At 42.9% G+C, this 27,427-nt stretch overlaps 1 protein-coding gene across 1 annotated transcript in view; it reads right to left on the reverse strand.

Moving 5' to 3' along the window:
* Positions 1-27,427, reverse strand: part of LOC139366406 (diaphanous-related formin 2) — a 691,096-nt gene that overhangs the window by 120,539 nt on the left and 543,130 nt on the right. Inside the window, exon 27 of the mRNA XM_071103857.1 lies at positions 4,340-4,504. Coding sequence (XP_070959958.1) covers positions 4,340-4,504 — 165 coding nt within the window. The remainder of the gene's footprint in view (positions 1-4,339; positions 4,505-27,427) is intronic.

Raw genomic sequence — 27,427 nt, forward strand, 5'->3', positions numbered from 1 at the left:
AACCCAACGATAAAGCATTATGTTCCTACTTTTTTTTTATTCGTCTCGGGCTGTTGGAGGTAGGTGCTGTTGCCTTTTGAACCATTTCATGTATCTGAAGGGTCAAACTCTGTCTTCCTGGTGGGCCTGGAGGACAAATCAAGTTCACTATAGGTCTACCACTGGCCAATCGGATGGCTCAGATTAACGTGTCTCCAATAACGTAACAGGCATAAAAGAAAGCTACAGCAAAGTTGATACTGTGAGGTTTCAAAACGTTTAAAACCTTGACTAGAGTGAGACTGTCAACGAATACAGCAAAGAGCTGCTGTTTTTATGAGTGAGTTCATGTTTAAGTTCTTACTGAGCACTGTCAACACTTTGTATTCAACCCTTTTATAAGCCCGTACTCTACACAGACTGGTGCGGCATTAGCAATCAGACCTGCAGTAGGCCTACGGTGCATTCCGGAAAGTATTCAGACCCGCTTGCCTTTTTCCACATTTTGTTACGTTATAGCCTTATTCTAAAAATGATTCAATAAAAAATGTTCCACATCAATCTACACACAATACCTCATAATGATAAAGTGAAAACAGGTTAAAAAAACAAAACAGAAATACATTTACATAACTATTCAAACCCTTTAGTGTGAGACTCGAAATTGAGCTCAGGTGCATCCTGTTTCAGTTGTTCATCCTTAAGATGTTTCTACAACTTGATTGGTGTCCACCTGTGGTAAAATCAATTGATTGGACATGATTTAGAATGGTACACACCTGTCTATATAAGGTCCCACAGTGGACAGTGCATGTCAGAGCAAAAAAAAGCCATGAGGTCGAAGGAATTGTCCGTAGAGCTCAGAGAAAGGATTGTGCTGAGGCACAGATCTGGGGAAGGGTACCAAAAAATATCTGCGGCATTGAAAGTCCCCAAAAACACAGTGGCCTACATCATTCTTAAATGGAAGATGTTTGGAACCACCAAGACTCTTCCTAAAGCTGGGCGCCCGGTCAAACTGAGCAATCGGGGGAGAAGGGCCTTGGTCAGGGAGGTGACTAAGAACCCAATGGTCACTCTGACAGAGCTCCAGAGTTGTTCTGTGGAGATGGGCAAACCTTCCAGAAAGACAACCATATCTGCAGTGGCAGCATCATGCTGTGGGGATGTTTTTCAGTGACAGGTACTGGGAGACTAGTCAGGATTGAGGGAAAGATGAACGAAGCAAAGTACAGAGAGATCCTTGATGACAACCTGCTCCAGAGTGCACTACCCTCTCCATAATGATCCTCTCTCTCTCTTAATACTACCCTCTCTATAATGATCTGTAATGATCCAACCTGACAGAGCTTGAGAGGATCTGCAGAGAAGAATGGGAGAAACTCCCCAAATACAGATGTCAAGTTTGTAGTGTCTTACCCAAGAAGTCTCAAGGCTGTAAACGCTGCCAAAGTTGCTTCAACAGGGTCTGAATACTTATGTAAAAGTGATATTTCAGTTTGTATTTTTTTTATACATTTGCAAAAAATCAATTTTAGAATAAGGCTGTAACGTAACAAAATGTGGAACAAGTTGAGGGGTCTGATTACTTTCCGAATGCACTGTGTATGCAAAAAGACCATTGCCATATATGGATTTACTTTGAACTGGACTGTGTTACAGTCGTGAGTAGATGGCCTTGTTTTGAGATCAAAGCGAGAGCTGCATGTCAAACTCTGTGCACATTTTGTTCATATCCTTTGCTAGTTAGTGATTTTTTAGCCCAGTTATAGATCATTTGTTGTTAGCAATAGGGGAGTGATTGCTTCCCACAAGAGTACAAAACATGTACATTTTCTTTGAAAAGCGAGTCAGGTAAAGAGCTTTTTTTTGTCTTAAAGGGGCAGTGTTGTATTTTGAGACAGGCTTGAATAAGCTAAGTAGTCAGAAAAAGAATGCATTTTATTTTGTAATGTGGTTGCTTGCATCAAACATCACAACAACATTTTCAGTCACCTTCTTGTCTGAAGGACAAGTGGATAAACAGGTTCATGTCAAGCCCTGCATGTTTTTTTTATTTGAAATATTATGGAATGTGGGCCTACAGTACATTGAACACCACACATTGGTTGCTACTGTAGGCAGAACGACAGAATAACTATTTCCATGTTCAAATGTTATGGAATGCATTTTCTCCATATTTTTTTCAATGTTAGACACTCTGTTAGGCCTACATTCTGATCAAATAGCCACAGTTGCATCCTTGCTGCTGCTGGAAGTTGCACAGAAAATGTTCAAGTTTTCGCTCAGCAGACCTGAAATTTGCTCAGTGACGGAAATAATTAAATGGGACATTGGTTACATGACCTACAGCATGGTCAAGCAAGATCATTTTTGAATCACTAAACAACGATTGATTTAGAACCACGGAGAGTTACCGCAAGTCGCAAAGCTAGCTAGCCACTGGAGGACAACATCAACGAGATGCAACAATTCAAGTTGTTTCTGTCAATGACGTCTGCTCTCCATGCGATTTGATGGGAGTGACAACAAATCCAAACTGTCATATACTTTTTTGGGGTGTGCCAGGACCATTTATATTTGAGCTCACTCAGTTTAGCTCAACGCTGATTGGCTATTATTTTATACTTTTTTTAATCAAGGGAGGTCAAATGCTCGCTGGCTTTCCTTGCATTCAATGCTACGGGTGGCAACAATGTCATACTCTTTTGGACCAGACAGCATCAGATAGAATGCCTACTCATACAGAGACACTGTGCAGGGCGCTGTTTCAGTTGCTCAGATGCTTTCTCCTGTGAGATACATTCAGCCTCTCGCGGATTTAAGGAAAATGATGAAAGACATAAAGACGAAAGATAAATGATTTCTTTTTTTTCTTCTTTTTATCTTGGTACATTTTTTGTGGAAGCCTGGTTTCCCTTGGCCCCCATGAATACACGCCATTGGAAACAATGGAAATTGACGTTAATAGAGGAGCCAGCATATTACTATAGCAGAGGCCATAGAAATAACCAGGGAAAGGATGAATATTTTTGATGAAATCGATCGCCCATTGCCTAATACCAGAATTAAGATGGACCTGCCTATTTGTATAGGTATCTGACACTAGAAATGAAAACACATTTCTTGAGCATCCACATAGGCCTATATGATCAATGGCTTGCGTGTCACATTTGCAACATAGATCATGCAATGGATGCATGCACTGTTGGGAGCTATAACCTACCTACTTTGTTGGGTAATAATCACGGTTGAAAAATGTATCATAAACTCATTTACTAGAATATGACAGCCAGTCAAAGATTAGCTACCTCTTTTTGAACTTCTTAATGCTAGTTATTGATTTATTGAAATGACCGTCGTAGTAGTTGAAAGTTGGCTGTGTAGCTGAAAAGTCAGAGCCGAAGGGAGCACAAGTCTATTACAAGCAGCACCCAGACCTTCAATCAGGAGAATGGCCATTTCCATGTCCACCAGCTTTTCACAGTTTCTGTAATCGACATAACTGCATCTAGCTGCTCATTACAGTAGCTATCTATCTAGCCAAACTAGCGTGCTTTGTTACATTTATTAGCAGTAGGACTGCATTTTGAGAGGTGAAAAATGGATGCACCATAGCCCCGGTGCCCAGAGGTCCCATCGTGAGCTGCCAACTCCTCTCCGCCTTCTTTGTGCACTGTGCTGACCTTCCAATAATGACATGAATAAGACGTTTTTTAGACTGAGACCATTTTGTCTAGGGCTCTTTGGAACAATTGTACAGCGAAGACTAATCATTACAACAATTATTATCTGGGTGATTTCATTTGTCGGACGGTGCTCCCAAGATAAAAAAAAAACAGGTCACATAGCAAAATATTTGGTGACACTTTAGTAGAGCCCTGGTTCCAAGTGTGTGTGTGTGTTTCATGACCAATCAGGTAAGATAGAGACACATTTGAAGAAGCTATCTTTCAAATGGATTAAGCTACGACATATTATGACCCCATCACTGAAATATAAGACTCTCAGGAACATGTATGTGTCTTCTGTTTCCTTCTACAATGTCCACAAGCCACGCAGGACTCATTAGAACAGAGTGGACAAGACCAGGCACTAAATCAGACTTTCAGAAAGACGATCATACAAAATTACAGCCTGATGAACTTCCCAATACCTTCTCCTGATTAATTTCAGTCACTTCAACCCATACTTCTTTCAGATTGATATACTGTCAAAAGTACTGTCAGACTGATTTGTAATAGACTGTCATCACTTTTTTGTATACGTTGGGGTTGCAAAAATGTTTAGATATCAAAATGGGGTCGCAGGCCAAAAAAGTTTGAGAAAGCCTGGTGTACTCTATATTTGCTGTACTCACCACGAAGAGGGTACGGAAGGAGGCCAGGTCACCGAAGAAGTCCTCGACACAGAGGACGTGGGGGTCGAAGGCGTAGTAGCTGCCCAGGCTCTCGTATAACTTCTGCATGTTCTTGTGCATGGTGGACAGCTTCTCATATTGCTCCCGTGAATGTTTTGAGAAGCCGTGAGGGAAGGTATAGTCAAGGAAATAAACATTTTGTTTGATCAATGGTACTGGTCAGACCTGGGTTTCAAATACCCTAAAAATAGATTAAAATACTTTCTGTATCTGTTTGGGCTCAATAAACCAATAAAAAAGTCCCACAACTGTAAACCGCACCCATCTGGCACTCCAGGCAAACGCTCAAAGTATTTGAAAATATTTTTCAAGTATTTGAACCCAGGTCTGGTACTGGTGTGAACCACACGGAAATGATACTACATACTGTAACACTTTGTCACCATGCTGTGTGATGTTACACAACAATAGACAGTCATCATTGAGCTAGTTATCAAACCACCACCTCCTTTCATTCACTTGTTTGTAAACACACCCACCCACACTGAGAACGCAAACCAAAAATGCTGAAAAAGCCATCTCTTTTCAGACAGGGAGAGGTTGGAGAAACTAATGTGTGTGTTTCAATAAACTCTCCAACTCACTTTGGAGTCATTGGCACAGTGGGCTAATAGCGCACAGCCCGGGAGTAATGGAAATGTATTTTGTAGTCAGCTGCGACACAGAAGGCTGTTGGAATAGCTGATTGCAGTCATTGTTCTATTGTTTCTCCCAACAAGAGCGGGGTCAGTTTGTCTTGAACCGCGGCCCACGCCGCACTATGTAATTTACTGAGCAGATAAAGCACTTTCTACTGGGTGAATGGCTATTGACAGCTGCTGTCCATGCAGTATTATCCCAGAGGACCACATGGAGCCCAGACACTGGTCATAGACTCTGGTTGTTCTGCCACAAACACAGACGGACCCACACACAGTGTGACAGTGTGTGTGATGAGGTGAAAAGCACACCTCTATTGAACACACTGTGTAAAACAACTCACAGCAAGCATGGAAAGCCACACACATTCAAGCAGATACACAAAGCAGTGTGACAGGACACACACATCGGTAGTTTTCAACCCTACTTACCTCAGCCTCAATGTTCAGGCCACTGTCAGCAACACACAATCACACTGAGGCTAATTGGACAACACAGCATCAAACACCCCCACTGTTCTGTCAATCACGTACATCACGTTCATCTATCTACCTGTATCTTCCAATCTATTCATTTCTGCATCTGTTCATGTCTGTCTAAAGCTGTCCAAGGCTGTCTATAGGCCTATGGGCTGGGATGTGGCTCTATGGATGGGCTGGTGTGTATGTGGTCTATCAGGGGTTCTTTTGGGGGATCCTATGGGGGTGTGATGACCGATCTGCGGCCTTGCTACATCTGTGTCCTGGCCGACGTTGGGTCCAGCTGAGCGAGGATGAAAGCAGGGCCGGCAGGAGGCCAGAGAAGCTGGATTAGCTCTCAGCGGGTCAGTGTTAACCAGACCTCAACAGCAGCACTGGCAGTGACCAGCACTACAGCCCACACAAGCCTGGTGATGCTAGATTTATCTAGCTGATAGATGTCTTTATATCTCTCTTCCTCCCCTTCTCTCTTTCCGTCACACTGTCTATCTCGCTTACTCTCCCTTTCTCTCTCTCTGTGTCACTCACCATTTGTCTCTCTGTGTTCCTCTCTTTCTTTTTATCCATATTTTTCTCTCTCTCTTTCTTCCTCTCCCATCAGCTCCCTTTAAAGACCTAAGGACTTGGATGGAAGGGTGTTTACATCAAACCTTGTTTCCACACATCCAATCTCTCAAAGGCACCAACTTTCCACAAAGTTATACAGTGGTTCTACCTCTCGCCCATATTAAAGTCCTTCTAAACCACATTAAAGTCCTTCTAAACCATATTAAAGTCCTTCTAAACCACATTACAGTCCATCTTAACAACAATAAGGTCCTGTTCAACCACACTATGGTCCTGCTTAACCAATGTTTGTGAATATTTCACTCCCATTAACCAGCTGTCAGCAGCACTTTTAGTGTCACTCGATAATGAGCCCAAATATTTCATAAAATCCACAAATTATGCCAGGTTTGAGTGTTTCACACCAATACTCCCACTCACTTTGTCATATGATTCAAGCTTAATATTCAACATAATATTGCTTATACAATCCAGGGTACGCAAGCTTGGTTACAAAATACAGGACAATACTATTATTACAAACGTATTATAATATATTTTGATAAAAGAGTGAGAATAGAGAACAGTGTGATGGAGAGGAGTTGTCAATGGACAAGGGCTGAAGTAAGTAAGTAGTGGGGATGAGAAGTGTTGAATGGATGATGCAAGGAGGTAAGTCAAAGCTCAGGTAGCTGTGCTTGTGCTGCTTACTTGGTGGAGCATGCATTCTGTGCCGTTTGCTGTTTAGCATGAAAAACTGAGCCTCGGTACACCAGGATAGCTGGATCAGAGCAGTGAAGGGATGCTGTCTGTCTGCCCAGCTGTCTCTCTGTCCCTTTGTCTGTCGGTCTCCCGCTGGGGACTGATGTGAGGCTCAGTGGGCTTCAGCTCTTGTTATTTCCACATTAAAGCCATGTCATATTGACAGTATCTGACAACAGACTGTCCTACAGCAGTGCCAGTATGCAGCATTTTCAAACTGCATCTCTCAATATCCGATACAGTCTCTCTCTGGCAGACTCCTCATGTTGTGATATAGTCTCTCTCTGGCAGTCTCCTCATGTTCTGATACAGTCTCTCTCTGGCAGTCTCCTCATGTTCTGATACATTTTCTCTCTGGCAGTCTCCTCATGTTGTTATTTAGTCTCTCTATGGCAGTCTCCTCATGTTGTGATACAGTCTCTCTCTGGCAGGCTCCTCATGTTCTGATACAGTCTATCTGGCAGTCTCCTCATGTTCTGATACAGTCTCTCTCTGGCAGTCTCCTCATGTTGTGATATAGTCTCTCTCTGGCAGTCTCCTCATGTTCTGATACAGTCTCTCTCTGGCAGTCTCCTCATGTTGTGATATAGTCTCTCTATGGCAGTCTCCTCATGTTGTGATACAGTCTCTCTCTGGCAGGCTCCTCATGTTCTGATACAGTCTATCTGGCAGTCTCCTCATGTTCTGATACAGTCTCTCTCTGGCAGTCTCCTCATGTTGTGATATAGTCTCTCTCTGGCAGTCTCCTCATGTTCTGATACAGTCTCTCTCTGGCAGTCTCCTCATGTTGTGATATAGTCTCTCTCTGGCAATCTCCTCATGTTGTGATACAGGCTCTCTCCATTAGTCTCCTCTACTCTTTCTTTCTCTCTTTCTCTTCCATTGTCCTGCTTTTTTCTTGCTCTTTCTCATGTTATTGCTTCCTTGCTATTTCCCCATTCTCTCAATTTCAAAGAAACAAACGCACACAACAAGTCCCATACTCAGAGACTCACCTGGACCACGAAATGATCTGAGCGGAAAGAGAAAGAAGGGGCTCAAGGTAAAGTATGACAGCCTCAACTGGTTCTCTGCCTGTTTGTCATCTCCTATGGCTCTCACCTGTGTGTCATCTCCTCTGGTTCTTTGCCTGTTTGTCATCTCCTCTGGTTCTTTGCCTGTTTGTCATCTCCTCTGGTTCTTTGCCTGTTTGTCATCTCCTCTGGTTCTTTGCCTGTTTGTCATCTCCTATGGCTCTCACCTGTTTGTAATCTCCTCTGGTTCTTTGCCTGTTTGTCATCTCCTCTGGTTCTTTGCCTGTTTGTCATCTCCTCTGGTTCTTTGCCTGTTTGTCATCTCCTCTGGTTCTTTGCCTGTTTGTCAGTCTCCTCTGGCTCTCTGCCTGTTTGTCAGTCTCCTCTGGATCTTTGCCTGTTTGTCAGTCTCCTCTGGCTTTCTGCCTGTTTGTCAGTTTCCCCTGGCTTTCTGCCTGTTTGTCAGTTTCCTCTGGCTTTCTGCCAGTTTGTCAGTTTCTTCTGGCTCTCTGCCTGTTTGTCAGTTTCCTCTGGCTCTCTGCCTGCTTGTCAGTCTCCTCTGGCTCTCTGCCTGCTTGTCAGTCTCCTATGGCTCTCTGCCTGTTTGTCATCTCCTCTGGCTCTCTGCCTGTTTGTCATCTCCTATAGCTCTCTGCCTGCTTGTCAGGCTCCTCTGGCTCTTTGCCTGTTTGTCAGTCTCCTCTGGCTCTCTGCCTGCTTGTCAGTCTCCTATGGCTCTCTGCCTGTTTGTCATCTCCTATAGCTCTCTGCCTGCTTGTCAGGCTCCTCTGGCTCTTTGCCTGTTTGTCATCTCCTCTGGCTCTCTGCCTGTTTGTCATCTCCTATAGCTCTCTGCCTGCTTGTCAGGCTCCTCTGGCTCTTTGCCTGTTTGTCAGTCTCCTCTGGCTCTCTGCCTGTTTGTCAGTCTCCTCTGGCTCTCTGCCTGTTTGTCAGTCTCCTCTGGCTCTCTGCCTGTTTGTCATCTCCTATAGCTCTCTGCCTGTTTGTCAGTCTCCTCTGTCTCTCTGCCTGTTTGTAAGTCTCCTCTGGCTCTCTTCCTGTTTGTCAGTCTCCTCTGGCTCTCTGCCTGTTTGTCAGTCTCCTCTGGCTCTCTGCCTGTTTGTCAGTCTCCTCTGGCTCTCTGCCTGTTTGTCAGTCTCCTCTGGCTCTCTGCCTGTTTGTCATCTCCTATAGCTCTCTGCCTGTTTGTCAGTCTCCTCTGTCTCTCTGCCTGTTTGTAAGTCTCCTCTGGCTCTCTTCCTGTTTGTCAGTCTCCTCTGGCTCTCTGCCTGTTTGTCAGTCTCCTCTGGCTCTCTGCCTGTTTGTCAGTCTCCTCTGGCTCTCTGCCTGTTTGTCAGTCTCCTCTGGCTCTCTGCCTGTTTGTCAGTCTCCTCTGGCTCTCTGCCTGTTTGTCAGTCTCCTCTGGCTCTCACCTGTTTATCAGACTCCTCTCCTCTCCTCTCCCTCCTCTCTCCCTCTCGTTCTCTTTTTCTCCACCAGCTGTCCTCAAAGGAGGAAAGGAAGGCTGCATTTCCTCTGCACTGTACCTTACATGCAAGACACATTGTTAGGGAGTTGGAGTGGGCTGTTAAAAGGGATGTAGTATGGATAACTGTATGGATATATGGACTGGCTATTAGACTATCCAGTACTCAGAATAGTAATATTAGCCCACCATCCCTCCATTCTCAGTCAGTCTGAGCCCACCATCCCTCCATTCTCAATCACTCTGAGCCCACCATCCCTCCATTTTCAGTCAGACTGAGCCCACCATCCCTCCATTTTCAGTCAGACTGAGCCCACCATCCCTCCATTCTCAGTCAGTCTGAGCCCACCATCCCTCCACTCTCAGTCAGTTTGAGCCCACCATCCCTCCACTCTGTCAGACTGAGCCCACCATCCCTCCATTCTCAGTCAGTCTGAGCCCACCATGCCCCCGCTCTCAGTCAGTCTGAGCCCACCATCCCTCCATTCTCAGTCAGTCTGAGCCCACCATCCCTCCCATTCAGTCAGTCTGAGCCTACCATCCCTCCACTCTCAGTCAGTCTGAGCCCACCATCCCTCCACTCTCAGTCAGTCTGAGCCCACCATCCCTCCACTCTGTCGGTCTGAGCCCACCATCCCTCCACTCTCAGTCGGTCTGAGCCCACCATCCCTCCACTCTCAGTCGGTCTGAGCCCACCATACCTCAATTCTTAGCCGTTCTGAGCCCACCATCCTTCCATTCTCAGCCAGTCTGAGCTCACCGTCCCTCCACTCTCAGCCAGCTAACCTCTCTGTGTCGGTCCCGTCTCGCCTCTCCCTCCCTCCTCCTCCCTCCACCTCAGCACTACCAGGTCACATCCCATCCCATGAGTTGGCCCAGGCGTTAATACCCTGTGACAGCCTCTGTGGTCTCTACCACGGCCCGTCACAGGGGGCTGCCAGTCTGCGCCAGCTAACGTGCGGCCTCCCATTCTGAACTGCACACAACACAATACAACACAACAGGCTGGTACTAGCTGGCACCGGCGCCACCACGGCCATACCTGGCTCAACCTAATGTTGCTGTCCAAGGGACATGTCCTGAAACGTGGGGCCATGGCAATAGTGTAGAACATGGTTTATAGTACAACTCACACTCTCCCCCTCCCTCTCTACATCACTCTCTGTCGCCCTCCTTTTATATCACTCTGCTGCTCAGCCGGATGGGCTGTGTCCAGTCTACTTGTAATTTGGTTCACAGGGCCCCTGGCAGTGGAAAGAGGGACAGAGAGGATAAAGAAGCCTGAGAGGCTGGGTAGGAAAAGCTTAGGCTTAGTGCAGGGCCTCCAGAGTACCAGGGTCCAACAGACACATGAAAAAGCATTAAATAAACATTAATGGAACTGGGTTACAGGAGATTTATTAAGAGGGCTTTTTACCACCTCGCCGTCGAGAGCGACGCACGTCATTTGAATAACTCTCGCATGCACACAGGTAAACAAACAAGGTAATTTATTGCTGTCCTTGTCGGTGGCCGTTGTGAAAATCTATTTTTACATTGTTTTTCCCGGGAAAAGTTGTGTTTTCATTTTTTTTATGGTTTACGACGAGACAGAGATTGAGCACTTTATTTTCAGGCTACGGTAAGTCTGACTTGGATCCGATTTTTATGTCACTTTGCCGTGTGCTAAAAATGAGGCCTTAATCGTGGCTTAGTGATGTTGAATATATCCTTGGCCAATGGTAAATACACTGATAAAATGTGACTGATTAAACAGTACACACAGTAATGAGGACACATCTGTTTCATAAGCGCAGAGTTCAGGTCTGAGAAGTTCATGACGGCAGACCAGTAGATTAAAAGTGAAAAGAAGAGGTCAGATACAGATTGACTCCCAGAATTGTTCCTCATTTTGAAAACTTTGTGAACCCAATGTTCTGACAGTCGTCTGCCGGACTCTAGCAGCGCAGAACTGAATCAAGAATGTGGTAGGTAAGAAATATATGTGACAGTCATTTTTTAAATATATACAGGGCATTCAGAAAGTATTCACACCCCTTACCTTAATCCACATTTTGTTATGTTACAGCCTTACTCTAAAATGTATTAAATTATTTTTTCCCCACATCAATCTACACACAATACCTCATAATGACAAAGCGAAAACAGGTTTGAAGAAATTTAGCAAATATATTAAATATAAATAACAGAAATACCTTATTTTTCATACACTTTGCTATGAGACTCGAAATTGAGTTCAAGTGCATCCTGTTTCCATCGATAATCCTTGAAATGTTTATACAACTTGATTGGAGTCCACCTGTGGTAAATTCAACTGACTGGACATGATTTGGAAAGGCCTGCACCTGTCTATATAAGACCATGGGAAACAAGATTCTCTGGTCTGATGAAACCAAGATTGAACTCTTTGGCCTGAATGCCTAGCATCACATCTGGAGGAAACCTGGCACAATCGCTATGGTGAAACATGGTGGAGGCAGTATCATGCTGTGAGGATGTTTTTCAGCAGCAAGGACTGGGAGACTAGTCAGGATCAAGGGAAAGATTAACGGAACAAAGTACAGAGGTCCTTGATAAAAACCTGCTCCAGAGCGCTCAGGACCTCAGACTGGGGAGAAGGTTCACCTTCCAACAGGAGAATGACCCTAAGCACATAGCCAAGACAATGCAGGAGTGGCTTCGGGACAAGGCTCTGAATGTCCTTGAGTGGCCCATCCAGAGCTGCAAGTAGATTGTAAGTTTTAAATATTCAATATTAATAAATAAATAAAAAAGGACTTGAGGCTAAAGATGCTTCAACTAAGTATTGAGTAAAGGGTCTGAATACTTATGTAAATGTGATATTTCAGTTGTTTTTTAACACATTTGGAAACATTGTGTGTAGATTGATGAGGATTTTAAAAAACATTTTTTAATACATTTTAGAATATAAGGCTGTAACGTAACAAAATGTGGAAAAAGTCAAGGGGTCTGAATACATTCCGAATGCACTGTATACTCTATGCTGGCTCTTTTTCTAAAAACATTTGTCAAAAAGTGCTTTACATTAACCCTGCCTACATCAATCGTGCCTACATTAATCTTGCCAAATATGAAGCACCAGCACAGTTGCAAAAACAACAACACGAAAAACCTGGAGAGAGCAGACTCAGAAGGTCTGCCTATTCTAAACTGTCTGAACGTATAATTCTAGTCAATAACCAGAATACTTTTCCAACTATCAAAAAATCCATTTGATTGTAGGAAAAATGGTTTGTTGTGCCCATGAAAAGAACAAAAGTCGGGTTCATTTCACACAGTGAAAGTAATTATAATTGTACCAAATGAAATGCCACAACGGCGCGAAACTCTTTGAAAATTGCTGGACGTTGTCCAAAGTAATTAACACAACAATTTGGATGGGATCAACAACATACTATAGACAAACTATTTCTTCCTCATTCATATCGATGTCTTGTCTTCTCATCTCTTTCTTAGTCTCTTTATTTAACTAGGCAAGTCAGTTAAGAACAAATTCTTATTTACAATGACGGCCTACCCCGGCCAAACCCGGGCGACGCTGGGCCAATCTCTGCCAGCCACTCTTTCCCTCTCTGCGCCTCTATCTCCCTCCCTCTCTCTCCATTATTCTTTCTCCATAAGTATCTATCTTTGTGTGTGTGGCTTTCTCTCCTCCTTCTCTCTCTCAATCTATCTCTCTATCCATCTATCTCTCTCTCTCAAATGAATTGGAACTTGAGAGTGAATAATCCGACATAGGGTGTTATGTCAGTGAGAATGGTTTACCAAGAAAAACTTCCAAATAGACAAATTAACTTTAATCCTGGATCTGTCATCTAAAACAGTAGTACACACACCCATATACACACGCAAGCACACACACACACACACACACACACACACATAATTACATTGGTCTCTCAGGTTATCTCTGAGTAAGGCTGGCAGCTGAATGTAGATCAGTGTGTCTGTCAATGTCTCAAGTGCATACAGTGAAAGGATAGGTCTGTGAAGTGTTGTCACTAGTTAAATCAATCTCTTCTTCCCCCTGACGAGTCATGACCTTCTCTCACTCTCCATCATCAACATCGAGACCGCCTCCCTCCTCCTCATCATTTAAAAAATGAAAAGGCAGATTCAGCGTCAATTTTACTTGTCGATTTATTCTGCTATGCCCGCCGTTGAAATATTAATGTGTGCAGAGAGGAAGGGCGGGTTAGCCTCACTTGAGTATTCACAGCTCTTTGCTTGCACCCAGCTGCTGTTGCAACAACTCAATGAGCGGAGTGATCACAACGTAGTGTAATAACATCTGAAATGGATTGGAACTGGATAGTGAACAATCAGCCATAGGGTGTTAGGTCAGTGTGGGTTAAGTATTGAATGATTGAGTTGGTCAGCAGAAAAAATTGTGCCATTCACTGACATTCAAGATGGTTCCTAGCGAGCTGTGTGTACAGAATACACAGACAGGGTTACAGGGAGTCAGTGAGACAGTGAGACTGGGATACTGGGCAACTGGACAGGTGCATGCTTACATACATATGTAGAAACACCCACACAAACTAATATGTACTGTATATAACATGTATCAAAAAACATGTCATCATTTCTGCCATGCCTATTTCCAGTGGTACATGTACTATATCTACCATGCCTATTTCCAGTGGTAAATGTATGTACCATTACCACCGTCCAGTGGTAAATAAATCTACCATGCCTATTACCAGTGGTAAATGCAGACACAAACACAGTACCAGTCAAAGGTTTGGACACACCTACTCCAGTGGTAAATATATTGTATCTACCATGCCTATTTCCAATGGTAAATGTACTGTATCTACCATGCCTATTTCACGTGTTAAATGTATCTTCCATGCCTATGTCCAGAGGTAAATGTATCTACCATGCCTATGTCCAGAGGTAAATGTATCTTCCATGCCTATGTCCAGAGGTAAATGTATCTTCCATGCCTATGTCCAGAGGTAAATGTATCTTCCATGCCTATGTCCAGAGGTAAATGTATCTTCCATGCCTATTGCACGTGTTAAATGTATCTTCCATGCCTATGTCCAGAGGTAAATGTATCTTCCATGCCTATGTCCAGAGGTAAATGTATCTACCATGCCTATTTCACGTGTTAAATGTATCTTCCATGCCTATGTCCAGAGGTAAATGTATCTACCATGCCTATTTCACGTGTTAAATGTATCTTCCATGCCTATGTCCAGAGGTAAATGTATCTTCCATGCCTATGTCCAGAGGTAAATGTATCTACCATGCCTATTTCACGTGTTAAATGTATCTTCCATGCCTATTTCACGTGTTAAATGTATCTTCCATGCCTATGTCCAGAGGTAAATGTATCTTCCATGCCTATGTCCAGAGGTAAATGTATCTTCCATGCCTATGTCCAGAGGTAAATGTATCTTCCATGCCTATGTCCAGAGGTAAATGTATCTTCCATGCCTATTTCACGTGTTAAATGTATCTTCCATGCCTATGTCCAGAGGTAAATGTATCTTCCATGCCTATTTCACGTGTTAAATGTATCTTCCATGCCTATGTCCAGAGGTAAATGTATCTTCCATGCCTATGTCCAGAGGTAAATGTATCTTCCATGCCTATGTCCAGAGGTAAATGTATCTACCATGCCTATTTCACGTGTTAAATGTATCTTCCATGCCTATGTCCAGAGGTAAATGTATCTTCCATGCCTATGTCCAGAGGTAAATGTATCTACCATGCCTATTTCACGTGTTAAATGTATCTTCCATGCCTATGTCCAGAGGTAAATATATCTTCCATGCCTATGTCCAGAGGTAAATGTATCTTCCATGCCTATGTCCAGAGGTAAATGTATCTTCCATGCCTATGTCCATAGGTAAATGTATCTTCCATGCCTATGTCCAGAGGTAAATGTATCTTCCATGCCTATTTCACGTGTTAAATGTATCTTCCATGCCTATGTCCAGAGGTAAATGTATCTTCCATGCCTATGTCCAGAGGTAAATGTATCTTCCATGCCTATGTCCAGAGGTAAATGTATCTACCATGCCTATTTCACGTGTTAAATGTATCTTCCATGCCTATGTCCAGAGGTAAATGTATCTACCATGCCTATGTCCAGAGGTAAATATATCTACCATGCCTATTTCCAGTGGTACATATATGTTATCTACCATGTCTGTTTCCAGTGGTAAATGTAAGTACAATGCCTATTTCCAGTGGTAAATGTATCTACCATGCCTATTTCTAGTGGTAAATGTATCTACCATGCCTACTTCCAGTGGTAAATGTACTGTATCTACCATGTCTATTTCCAGCTGTAAATGTATCTACTATGCCTATTTCCAGTGGTAAATGTATGCCTATTCCCAATAGTAAATGTATCAACCATGCCTATATTGAGTGGTAAATGTAGACACAAACACACTACCAGTAAAAAGTTTGGGGACACCTACTCTTTCAAGGGTTTTTCTTTATTTTTACTATTTTCTATATTGCAAAATAATAGTGAAACATCCAAACTATGAAATAACACATATGGTGACACGATTCAGGAAACTAGGCGTATGTCGCAAGTCACGACTTCACAGGAGAGCCGTTTGAACGTAAAACATTTAAAAAAATATTTTGGGCAGAAATGCCTTCTCGAACATGTGAACTTTCATGTGCCTTAATAACAAACTTGTATGTCATCTGTAAATACGAATAAAATAGTTAAATTACGAGCCTTGTTGGTTAAGTCACAGAAAAAGTAAGCAACCTTCCCACTAGCCATAATTCAAAGCAGAATTACTTTCTCATTGTTCCTCAAATGCACTGTATGACATACCATTTTGTAGCTCTGAGTCTCTACTTTTATCTAATGTAAAAAAAAACACAATTTCACATTTTGCTACATAAGAACGAATCCAGTTGGTGAGTCACATATGGAATCATGTAGTAACCAAAAAAGTGCAAACAAAACAAAATATATTTTATATTTGAGATTCTTCAAAGTAGCCACCCTTTGCCTTGATGACAGCTTTGCACACTCTTGGCATTCTCTCAACCAGCTTCATGAGGTAGTCACCCGGAATGCATTACAATTAAGAGGTGTGCCTTGGAATTTCTTAACTTTTTTAATGCGTTTGAGCCATTAAAGTCCATATTATGGCAAGAACAGCTCAAATAAGCAAAGAGAAAAGACAGTCCATCAGAACTTTGAAAGTTTCTTCAAGTGCAGTCGCAAAAACCATCAAGCACTATGATAAAACTTGTCTCAGAGGATAAGGTCATTAGTGTTAACTGCACCTCAGATTGCAGCCCAAATAAATGCTTCACAGAGTTTAAGTAACAGACACATCTCAACATCAACTGTTCAGAGGAGACTGCATGAATCAGGCCTTCATGGTCAAATTGCTGCAAAGAAACCACTACTAAAGGACACCAATAAAAAGAAGAGACGTGTTTGGGCCAAGAAACATGATCAATGGACATTAGAAAATCTGTCCTTCGGTCTGATGAGATTTTGGGCTCCAACCGCTGTGTCTTTGTGAGACACAGTAGGTGAACGGATGAAGCTGGTTGAGAGAATGCCAAGCGTGTGCAAAGCTGTCATCAAGGCAAAGGGTGGCTACTTTGAAGGATCTAAAATATAAATATATATTTAGATTTGTTTAAAAAAAAATTCATGATTCCATGTGTTATTTTATAGTTTTGATGTCTTCACTATTATTCTACAGTGTAAAAACATATAAAAAATAATAAAGAAAAACCCTTGAATGAGTAGGAGTGTCCAAACCTTTGACTGGTACTGTATGTATGTCACATGTACTGTATAATAGAAGATGTCATCATATTGTTATGCCTTTTCTGGTGGAACAAACCCACACTTTCAAAAACATGTTTATCAAACGTATTACATAACATGTCCTCCATCGTCTCATTCATGTGCTATTTCTAGAGCAGACCTTATGTCACCCTGGTCGTCCCACACTGTGTTCTTTGTGTCATTTCCCTTCAGTGGAAACATGACAATGCATATCTGCTGTGTTTACTAGGCCCCGGCTTCGTCTTGTCAAGTCGTAAAAGGTCAAACATCTCGCTTCCACTGACGGCTGATCTAATCGGTAAACATTAATTCATACCTCTCCACATTACAACCGTAACTCAAAATAGCTCCGTGCAGTGTATCACGGATAGCTCGCGCAGTGGATCACGGATAGCTCTGTGCAGTGTATCACGGATAGCTCTGCACAGTATATCGTGGAAAGACACCAAGACTGGACATGACGAAGACTGGCATTAAGCGTTGCTGTCTCCTCAATGACGCTATGCAAATCTATCTGGCTCGGATAGGAAGGATCCTTGGTTAGAAGGTTTTGTCTAGGTTCTGCAAGGAGGCATGTGGACAAATCTTCTTCTGGATATCTCTCCTTTCTGTCTATCTCTTTCACACAAACACACACACACGCACGCACGCACGCACACACACACACACACACACACACGCACACTCCTTGCTCAGCATGCTTTCACCTGATGGTAATTACGTTTATCGTGCTGTGATTACATGAATTACACAATTGGATACACTGATTGTATCTCGGGTGCTGATGAAATAGGAACAATTGCAGGTTTGCACATTTTAATTGAAAACTACTGCAGCATACAGCCCAAAATTCTGGTAAAGTGGGAAAGTTTATTTATTTATTAAAATAAACCCCAGAACTGGAGCAAAGCCAAGAGGGGGGGCTGGTAGGGGGGCTGGTAAACGACTGTAAACAAAGCCACAATTTGAGTTTTTCAAGCTTCAGACAAGCTATTTTGAGGGTACTCATATTAGGACAGCCACAGAGCCACAGATAAGCTAGTTTGAGGGTACTCATATTAGGACAGCCACAGAGCCACAGATAAGCTAGTTTGAGGGTACTCATATTAGGACAGCCACAGAGCCACAGATAAGCTAGTTTGAGGGTACTCATATTAGAACAGCCTCAGATTCACTTTCTACCTGACCACAACTCACAAAGTTGCTAAACAGTGGCTCTCGGGAGGCCAGTTAATATATGGCTCCTCACATGCCAGTAATCAAGACGAGTCTGTGTTTTTTCAAAATGGATGCCCTGCTGGTATAGGCTTTCATGTCCTCCTCCAGACGTTGGCAGTGTTTTAAATGTCAATAGAATCTCAAGCCCCTCTTTGTTGGACTATATCAGAATTCTGCACAACGAGCCGTTCTAAGCACTTAAATGCTCTTAGCTCCGTATAAATTGGATCGATTGCCGGCACTTTTGCTACAAACTGAACTGTTGTCCTTCTTTGCAGCGGCGGTGTGGGTGGTTATTATTCTAATAAGGACTTACTTGTTCAGATTCATTTCTCCAAATCAATTCCGACACTCTAAAGAAAAGAAAAAAAAGGAATAAAGAGAGCAGCGGCTAATTTGATTCCGCCTGCCAACTTGTTTGCGGGACATTCCAGCTAGTCAGGCTAATCAGGCCCCAGCCTGCTGAAAGCTTATTGTGTTAGTGGATACAAAAAAGGGGGCACAGATGAAAGAATGAAGGATGGGTAAAGAGAGAAAAAGCAGGAAGAAAGAGTGAGAGAGAAACAAAAAGAGAGAGTGAGAGAAGGGGAGTGAGGCCGTGTGTGAGAGGACTGGGCGAGAATTGATCAGATTCTGTCAGTGCTACTGTTGGTCTAGCCACTCTGGCATGACAGAGTACAGCTACATTCAATACTCATCATTAGGTAGCCCGGTCCTATAGCCACCAGGTCAGGCTAGTTGGCTTCGGTTGGGGGGACAGGGGTGGAGTTGGGTGATGGGGTTGGCGGGGGGGGGGGGGGGGGGGGGGGGTTCGATTGGCTTCAGGCTTAAGCCAATGAATCCCATTAGAAAACATCCAACAGCAGACTTCTTTGTTCAGACCAACTTGGGCTTAATGAAGTGTGCAATTAGGAAACCAAAAACAATTGACAAAAGGAGGGAGTGCAGGTTAAGTTATGTACAAGAAAGTGGAGGTAGTATTAGTGGTGGTAGTAGTAGTAGTAGTATTGGTGGCAGTAATAGTAGTAGTAGTGGCAGTTGTAGTAGTGGCAGTTGTAGAAAGTGGAGGTAGTATTAGTGGTAGTAGTAGTAGTAGTAGTAGTAGTGATAGTACTGGCAGTAGTAGTAGTAGTAGTAGTAGAAGAAGCAGCAGGAGTGGCAGTAGTAGTAGTATATGGTAATGAGTACAATGGGTACACGGTAATGAGTAGAATGGGTACACGGTAATGAGTACAATCCATGCAAAATTAAAGGATCTAAACAATCAACGCTAAACACTTAGGCTTAATTAGGATGTTTTGAATCTGTAAGATGAACACAAACACTGTGCTAGGCCTCACTGATTAGAATAAAATACATACATAATAGAAACGCAAATCATATTTACAGGACTCTTACATTTAGCAAGGATTGGATGTCAAGGCTAGGGAGGTGGGGGCGTGAGGGGGGTTGGTGGGTGGGCTCGAGTGGGAGCGTTGGAAAACTAATGAAGCCGTCTCCGTTGGCAACGAGAAGGAGGCACAAGGAGAGAGACCTATTTTTAGCAAATTAATTTAAGGCTCTAAATAATTAACTGATAATTATCTGGCAATCAGGAGTGAGATTAAATTATCTCCCAAAGATTTTTCCCTGTTAGCGCAGGGTGGCTATGGAGCGTTATGGAGATGATGTGGGTCCCCAGTCACAAAAAAGCACTGGTACTAGGCCTACTGCTCTGCAGCAAAAAAGGAATTGACAGGGGGAATAAGACACGTGTTGAAGGCGAGTGGATTTGCCCGTGATTAGTGTCTAATGACTGACAGAAAGTTGGCACCCACACTCGGTATGTTTGTGACATAATAGACGTGTGAATCCAGCTGTCTTTCCGCACGCTGGGCCTGATTCTGACACACATCTCCCCCCTGCTCGCTGTACTCACTGCTACACCGCCGGCAGCAGACAGCTGCATGCAAAATACTGGCCCTGTGTGTAAACAGCCCCATGGCAAGGCAATCACGGATTCAGACACAATCAATGACATGAAATTGCACCCACACAGAAATCTGAAAACGACGGGGTGGCTGATGGTTGGAGAAGCTTGGTGGAGAAGACGACACCAATGACGATGTCAACAATGATTTAGATTCACATTTTTCAATGTTTTTTCTCGCCTTGGAATTCCAAGACCGGAATTCCAACCCTACTATTTCATCTGAAAGAATACCACTGCATAGCATATTTAGTATATAGAACGCTTGTGACATTTACAGTTTGAAAATACTTTCACTACCAGACACAATGCATTCAGTGGTTATCTTGTGAAGAATATACTACAAATACCATCAATACTTGATTTAAACTGAGTATACCAAACAGTAAGAACACCTTCCTAATATTGAGATGCCCTCAGAACAGCCTCAATTCGTCGGGACATGGACTCTACAAGTTGTCGAAAGCGTTGCACAGGGATGCGGGCAAATATTGACACCAATGCTTCCATCAGTTATGACGAGTTGGCTGGACGTCCTTTGGGTGGTGGACCATTCTTGATACACACTGAAAACTGTTGATCGTGAAATACCCAGCAGCCTTGCAGTTCTTGACACAAACCGGTGTGCCTGGCACCTACTACCATACCCCATTCAAAGGCATTTAAATCTTTAATTTAGCCAATTCACCCTCTGAATGGCATACACACAATCCATGTCTCAAGGCTTAAAAATTCTTCTTTAACCTGTCTCTTCCCCTTCATCACCTCTAACTGAAGTGGATTTAACAAGTGACATCAATAAGGGACCCGAGCTTTCACCTGGATTTACTTGGTCATATCATGGAAAGAACAGGTGTTCTTAATGTTTTGTATGATGAGATAGAACACTGTTTTCTTTATTTATTCTGCAGAAATGCAAATCTAGGGCCCTTTTAAAGAGATGATCAATTCACTCAGCTAGGCCCTCACTGTTTTATTCAACAGTATGTCTAAGAAATGGAGTACTGTCTGAAAGTTAGATATCTCTCCTCCTACCCCTGAGAAGGCACCTCCTAGAGAGAGAGAAGAGGAAGAGGGGGAAGAGAGCACTGACAGGCAGCTGATGAATAGCCCCGAGCTATGTGTGTTTGTGCTCCAACTCGTGAATATCAAAGTGCCTGTGCTGCCGGGTTCTCTCCCCGCTTCCCTGCAGCTCTCCTACCTGCTTTGCTCCTTCCTCCTCCCTATCTTTCTCCTCCCCCTCTTTCTCCTTTCTTCCCTTTCTCCTTCACTCCACCCTCCCCTCCGTCATCCCCTCCCTATCTTTAAACATTGCTCCATTGGCATATTCATGTCGAACCACATGTCAAGCTAAGTATATCAATCTGTCAATCCCTCTATCACAATTTTTATTTCATTCCTCGACTGTCGCCGCCACGGCTGATATCTAATTTTCAAACAATGTACCACCTCCCCGGCTCAGGGAGTGGGACAAAAAAACAAGAACAAATGGAAATGTGGAATTGTGACTGAGCCTCATGCATCTGAGAGCTGCTTTAAATAGAAATAAAAAAGCCTTTCACGAGAACCAACATTTGTTTACACACAAATGCCAACTTATTTCTTTAAATGGAATGGGAAGAAAGCGGCCCCTCTTTTCTCTGCACATGGAGGTCGACAGACATCTGTTTGCATAACGTGTCCTTAGTGGTGGCTGGATTCAGAAAGTATTCATACCCCTTGACTAATTCCACATTTTGTTGTGTTACAGCCTAAAATGTAAAAATGTATTACATATATTTGTTCTGATCCTTGTGTATACAATACCACATAATGACAAACTGAAAATATGTTTTTAGAAATGTTAGCAAATTTATATAAAATTAAATATAGATCTATTTTACATAAGTATTCACACCCCTGAGTCAATACATGTTAGAACTTTGGCAGTGATTACAGCTGTGAGTCTATCTGGTTAGTTCTCTAAAAGCTTTGCACACCTGGATTGTACATTATTTGCCCATTCTTCGTTTCAAAATTATTCAAGCTCTGTTATATTGGTTGTTGATCATTGCTAGACAACCATTTTCAAGTCTTGCAATAGCTTTTCAAGCAGATGTAAGTCAAAACTGTAACTCAGCCATTCAGGAACATTCACTGTCTTCTTAGTAAGTAACTAAATCATCTCCCAGTGTATGGTGGAAAGTAGACTGAACCAGGTTTTGCTCCAGGATTGTGCCTGTTCTTAGCTCCATTCTTAGCTCTGTTTCTTTTTTATCCCGAAAAACTCCTCAGTCTGACTAGAAGCATACTCATAACATGATGCAGCCACCACCATGCTTAAAAATATAGAGAGTAGTTCTCAGTAATGTGTTGTATTTGCCCCAAAGATAAGATTTTGTATTCAACTGAAAAGGTGAATTTGTTTGTTTTTGCAGTATTGCTTTACTACCTTGCTGCAAACAGGATGCATGTTTTGGAATATTTTTATTCTGTACAGGGTTAAATCTTTTCACTCTGCCAATTAGGTTAGTGTTGTGGAGTAACTAGAATTACTGCCATTAAACTCTGTAACCGTTTTAAAGTCACCATTGGCCTCATGGTGAAATCCATGAGCAGTTTCCTTCCTCTCCAGCAAATGAGATAGGAAGGACGCCTGTATCTTTGTAGTGACTGGGTGTATTGATAAACCATCCAAAATGTAATTAATAACTTCACCATGCTCAAAGGGATATTATTCGTTGTCTGATTTTTATTGCATTTCTTACCAGTAGGTGCCCTTCTTTGTGAGGCAGTGGTTAGAGCGTTGGGCCAGTAATCGAAAGGTTGCTGGATCGAATCCACAAGGTAAAAATCTATAGTTCTGCCCCTGAACAAGGCAGTTAACCCACTGCTCCCCGGTAGGCCGTCATTATAAATAAGAATTTGTTCTTAACTGACTTGCCTGGTTAAATAAAGGTTAAATTAAAAAAAGGAAAATCGCCCTGGTCTTCATGGTTGATTCTGCATTTAAAATGCATTGCTTGACTGAGGAACCTGACAGATACAGTAATTGTATGTGTTGGGTACAGAGATGAGGTAGTCATTAAAAAATCATGTTAAACACTATTAGAGTGAGTCCATGCAACTTATTAGATTACTAGTTTAGCAAATTTTCACTCCTGAACTTAATTAGGCTTTCAACAACAAAGGGGTTGAATACTTATTGACTTAAGACATTGCAGCTTTTCATTTAAACTTGATTCCACTTTGACATTATGGTGTACAGTCGTGGCCAAAAGTTTAAGAATGACACAAATTAAAATGTTCACAAAGTTTGTTGCTTCAGTGTCTTTAGATATTTTTGTCAGATGTTACTATGGAATACTGAAGTATAATTACAAGCATTTCATAAGTCTCAAAGGCTTTTATTGACAATTACATGAAGTTGATGCAAAGAGTCAATATTTGCAGTGTTGACCCTTCTTTTTCAAGACCTCTGCAATCCTCCCTGGCATGCTGTCAATTAACTTCTGGGCCAAATCCTCACTGATGGCAGCCCATTCTTGCATAATCAATGCTTGGAGTTTGTCAGAATTTGTGGATTTTTGTTTGTCCACCCGCCTCTTGAGGATTGACCACAAGTTCTCAATGGGATTAAGGTCTGGGGAGTTCCCTGCCATGGACACCAAAATATCGATGTTTTGTTCCCAGAGCCAATTAGTTATCACTTTTGCCTTATTGCAAGGTGCTCCATCATGCTGGAAAAGGCATCGTTTGTCACCAAACTGTTCCTGGATGGTTGGGAGAAGTTGCTCTTGGAGGATGTGTTGGTACCATTGTTTATTCATGGATGTGTTCTTAGGGAAAATTGTGAGTGAGCCCACTCCATTGGCTGATAAGCAACCCCACACATGAATGGCCTCAGGATGCTTTACTGTTGGCATGACAGCGCTCACCTCGTCTTCTCTGGACAAGCTCTTGGAAAGGGGATTTGGAAAGGGGATTCATCAGAGAAAATGACTTTACCCCAGTCCTCAGCAGTCCAATCCCTGTACTTCTTGCAGAATATCTGTCTGTCACTGATGTTTTTCCTGGAGAGAAGTGGCATTTTCGCTGCCCTTCTTGACACCATGTCATCCTCCAAAAGTCTTCGCCTCACTGTGCGTGCAGATGCATTCACACCTGCCTGCTGTCATTCCTGAGCAAGTTCTGTACTGGTGGTGCCCCGATCCCGCAGCTGAATCAACTTTAGGAGACGGTCCTGGCGCTTGCTGGACTTTCTTGGGCGCCCTGAATCCTTCTTCACAACAATTGAACCGCTCTCGAAGTTCTTGATGATCCGATAAATGGTTGATTAAGGTGCAATCTTACTGGCAGCAACATCCTTGCCTGTGAAGCACTTTTTGTGCAAAGCAATGATGACGGCACGTGTTTCCTTGCAGGTAACCATGGTTGACAGAGGAAGAACAATAATTCCAAGCACCACCCTCCTTTTGAAGCTTCCAGTCTGTTATTCAAACTCAATCAGAATGACAGAGTGATCTCCAGCCTTGTCCTTGTCAACACTCACACCTGTGTTAATGAGAGAATCACTGACATGATGTCAGCTGGTCCTTTTATGGCAGGGCTGAAATGCAGTGGACAAGTTTTTGGGGGATTCAGTTCATTTGCATGGCAAAGAGGGACCTTTGCAATTAATTGCAATTCATCTGAACACTTTTCATAACATTCTGGAGTATATGTAAATTGCCATCATACAAAGGAGGCAGCAGACTTTGTGAAAATTCATATTTGTGTCATTCTCAAAACTTTTGGCCACAACTGTACTGTGTGGAGACGAGTGACAAAATCTCAATTGAAGCCATTTTAAATTCAGGCTATAACACAAAAAATATGGAAAAATTCAAGGGGTATGAATACTTTCTGAAGGCACTGTAGCTAAATTGGTGCTCATGGTGCTTGGTGAGAGGCCAGATTTGACATGCCTACCTTCCTCCCACTGTGCAACTTTTTATAAAATCAATGGCACAACTAAAAGTAGTTCTCATCCAAACCGTCGGGCCCGGTCAGAGTCCCATATCAATCCAACCGGCAGAGAAAACAATCAGGCAAACAGATCAATTAGAACCTCTCTGTCCTCCTCAAGGCAGTCTACCATTGTGCTCAAACAACATGACCATAACCATAGTTCTTCAGCCACCACCAACAGTCACCATAAATATACTGAAAAAAAACCCGCAACATACAACAATTTCAAGAATTTTGCTGAGTTACAGTTCATAGAAAAATGTGTCAATTGAAATAAATTCATTATGCTCTAATCTATGGATTTCAAATGACTGGAAAGGGGTGCAGCCATGGGAGAGCATAGGCCCACCCACTTGGGAGCCAGGTCCATCCACTGGGGAGCCAGGCCCAGACAATCAGAGTTTTTCCCCACGAAAGGGCTTTATTGCAGACAGAAATCCACTTTGTGTTCATATTTTTGTTCAGTAAATTTAATCATCACTATTTGGCCAATTATTCTTGACTCGCTATGGTTCCATCCTAGAGGCACCTTGTTGTTTACTTGACTGGGTGTCATATAAAGACTTAGCCAAGGTGTGTGTTTGTTTCTACATGGAGGCCTAGTTAGACATCTGAGGCCCCGTAGTGAGCGGAGATGCCTGTAAGAAGCTTGAACTGTCATTACAGTCAATCAGTCTTCTCTGGACAAAGAAAACATTTCCCTCTCACCAGGAATCATCTCCACGGTGTTAAAGTTCAACAACTCCAAGTTTCGAAGCCCCGTGTTTTGATTTGGGGTGGTGAAAAGTGAGAGAAATCTATACAAATATCAACACATCTCAAGGAGAGAGTAAAGAGAGAAGAGGCAGTGGGTGAAAAGCTTGCTGGGTAAACAGAGAGTTGACACGGCTTGTCTTACAACAAAAGAAAAGAGCTCTCACCAAGCAATTTTTCTGAATTCCATTTCTGAGAGCCGCTTCAAGCCCTCGTACATGATTGAAAATGATAACGTTATTGCTCAACGAGGAGAACTTGAACGCCGAACACCTATGCAAACAAAACATGCACTCAATGGTATGCTTCTGAGTCATTGAGATCCGATGGCATGTAGAGATTGTGAAAACGAGGTGGGTATTCACCGTTTCGCAAGAAATCTATGATAAAGTCTTGAAAAAGCAAGAAGTCAGTGACAGGGAATGTATTGGTTGCATTTACTGGCTAGCAGAACTGCATATGCTTGGGAGGAAGTGCTGCGATTTGACTGCCTCTCTTGCTTTAATTTGCATGTGGTTATGTATCCACATATGTGTGCTAGCCTAAATTGGTGCCATCACCCTCTGCAGGTGGCAAGTGGGGAAATGCAAAAAAAAAAAAAAAAAAATTACAATAACCAGACAGTCTTTTAAAGAGCCTCTGTCTCCACTGTGATGGCTATCCGTCTTGCTCTTAGTAACATTCATTTGGGCAGTTAGGGATCTTGAGCCATCAACAGCTCTTTTCATTAATATTAACTGCCACCGTTTGCTGATAGGGCCACATTAACCAACTAATTGTCTTAATTACAATTTCTGGGCCTTTCTTATTTTCCATCGCCTACCCTGAATCTACCCTGAGCCTAGCATAGCCTACCCTGAGACTAGCAGAGCCTACCCTGAGACTAGCAGAGCTTACCCTGAGCCTACCCTGAGATAGCAGAGCCTTCCTTGAGACTAGCAGGGTCTACCCTGAACCTAGCAGACAGAGCCTACCCTGAGACTAGTAGAGCCTTCCTTGAGACTAGCAGAGTCTACCCTGAGCCTAGCAGAGTCTACCCTGAGCCTAGCAGAGCCTGCCCTGAAACTAGACGAGCCTACCCTGAGACTAGCAGAGCCTAGCCTGAGACTAGCAGAACCTACCGTGAACCTAGCAGAGCCTACCCTGAGACTAGTAGAGCCTACCCTGAGACTAGTTATCCTACCCTGAGTCTAGCATACCCTACCCTGACACTAGCAGAACCTACCCTGAGCCTAGCAGAGCCCACACTGTGTTTCTGATTCCCAAATAAAGAAACACATTGAATGACTATATGCATTCTGGTAGTCACTTGGGGTACAATAACAACAGCATTAGCCAGGTCATTTGATAGGATT

This window comes from Oncorhynchus clarkii, chromosome 14 (genome assembly GCF_045791955.1).
Source record: "Oncorhynchus clarkii lewisi isolate Uvic-CL-2024 chromosome 14, UVic_Ocla_1.0, whole genome shotgun sequence".
Classification (NCBI taxonomy): domain Eukaryota; kingdom Metazoa; phylum Chordata; class Actinopteri; order Salmoniformes; family Salmonidae; genus Oncorhynchus; species Oncorhynchus clarkii.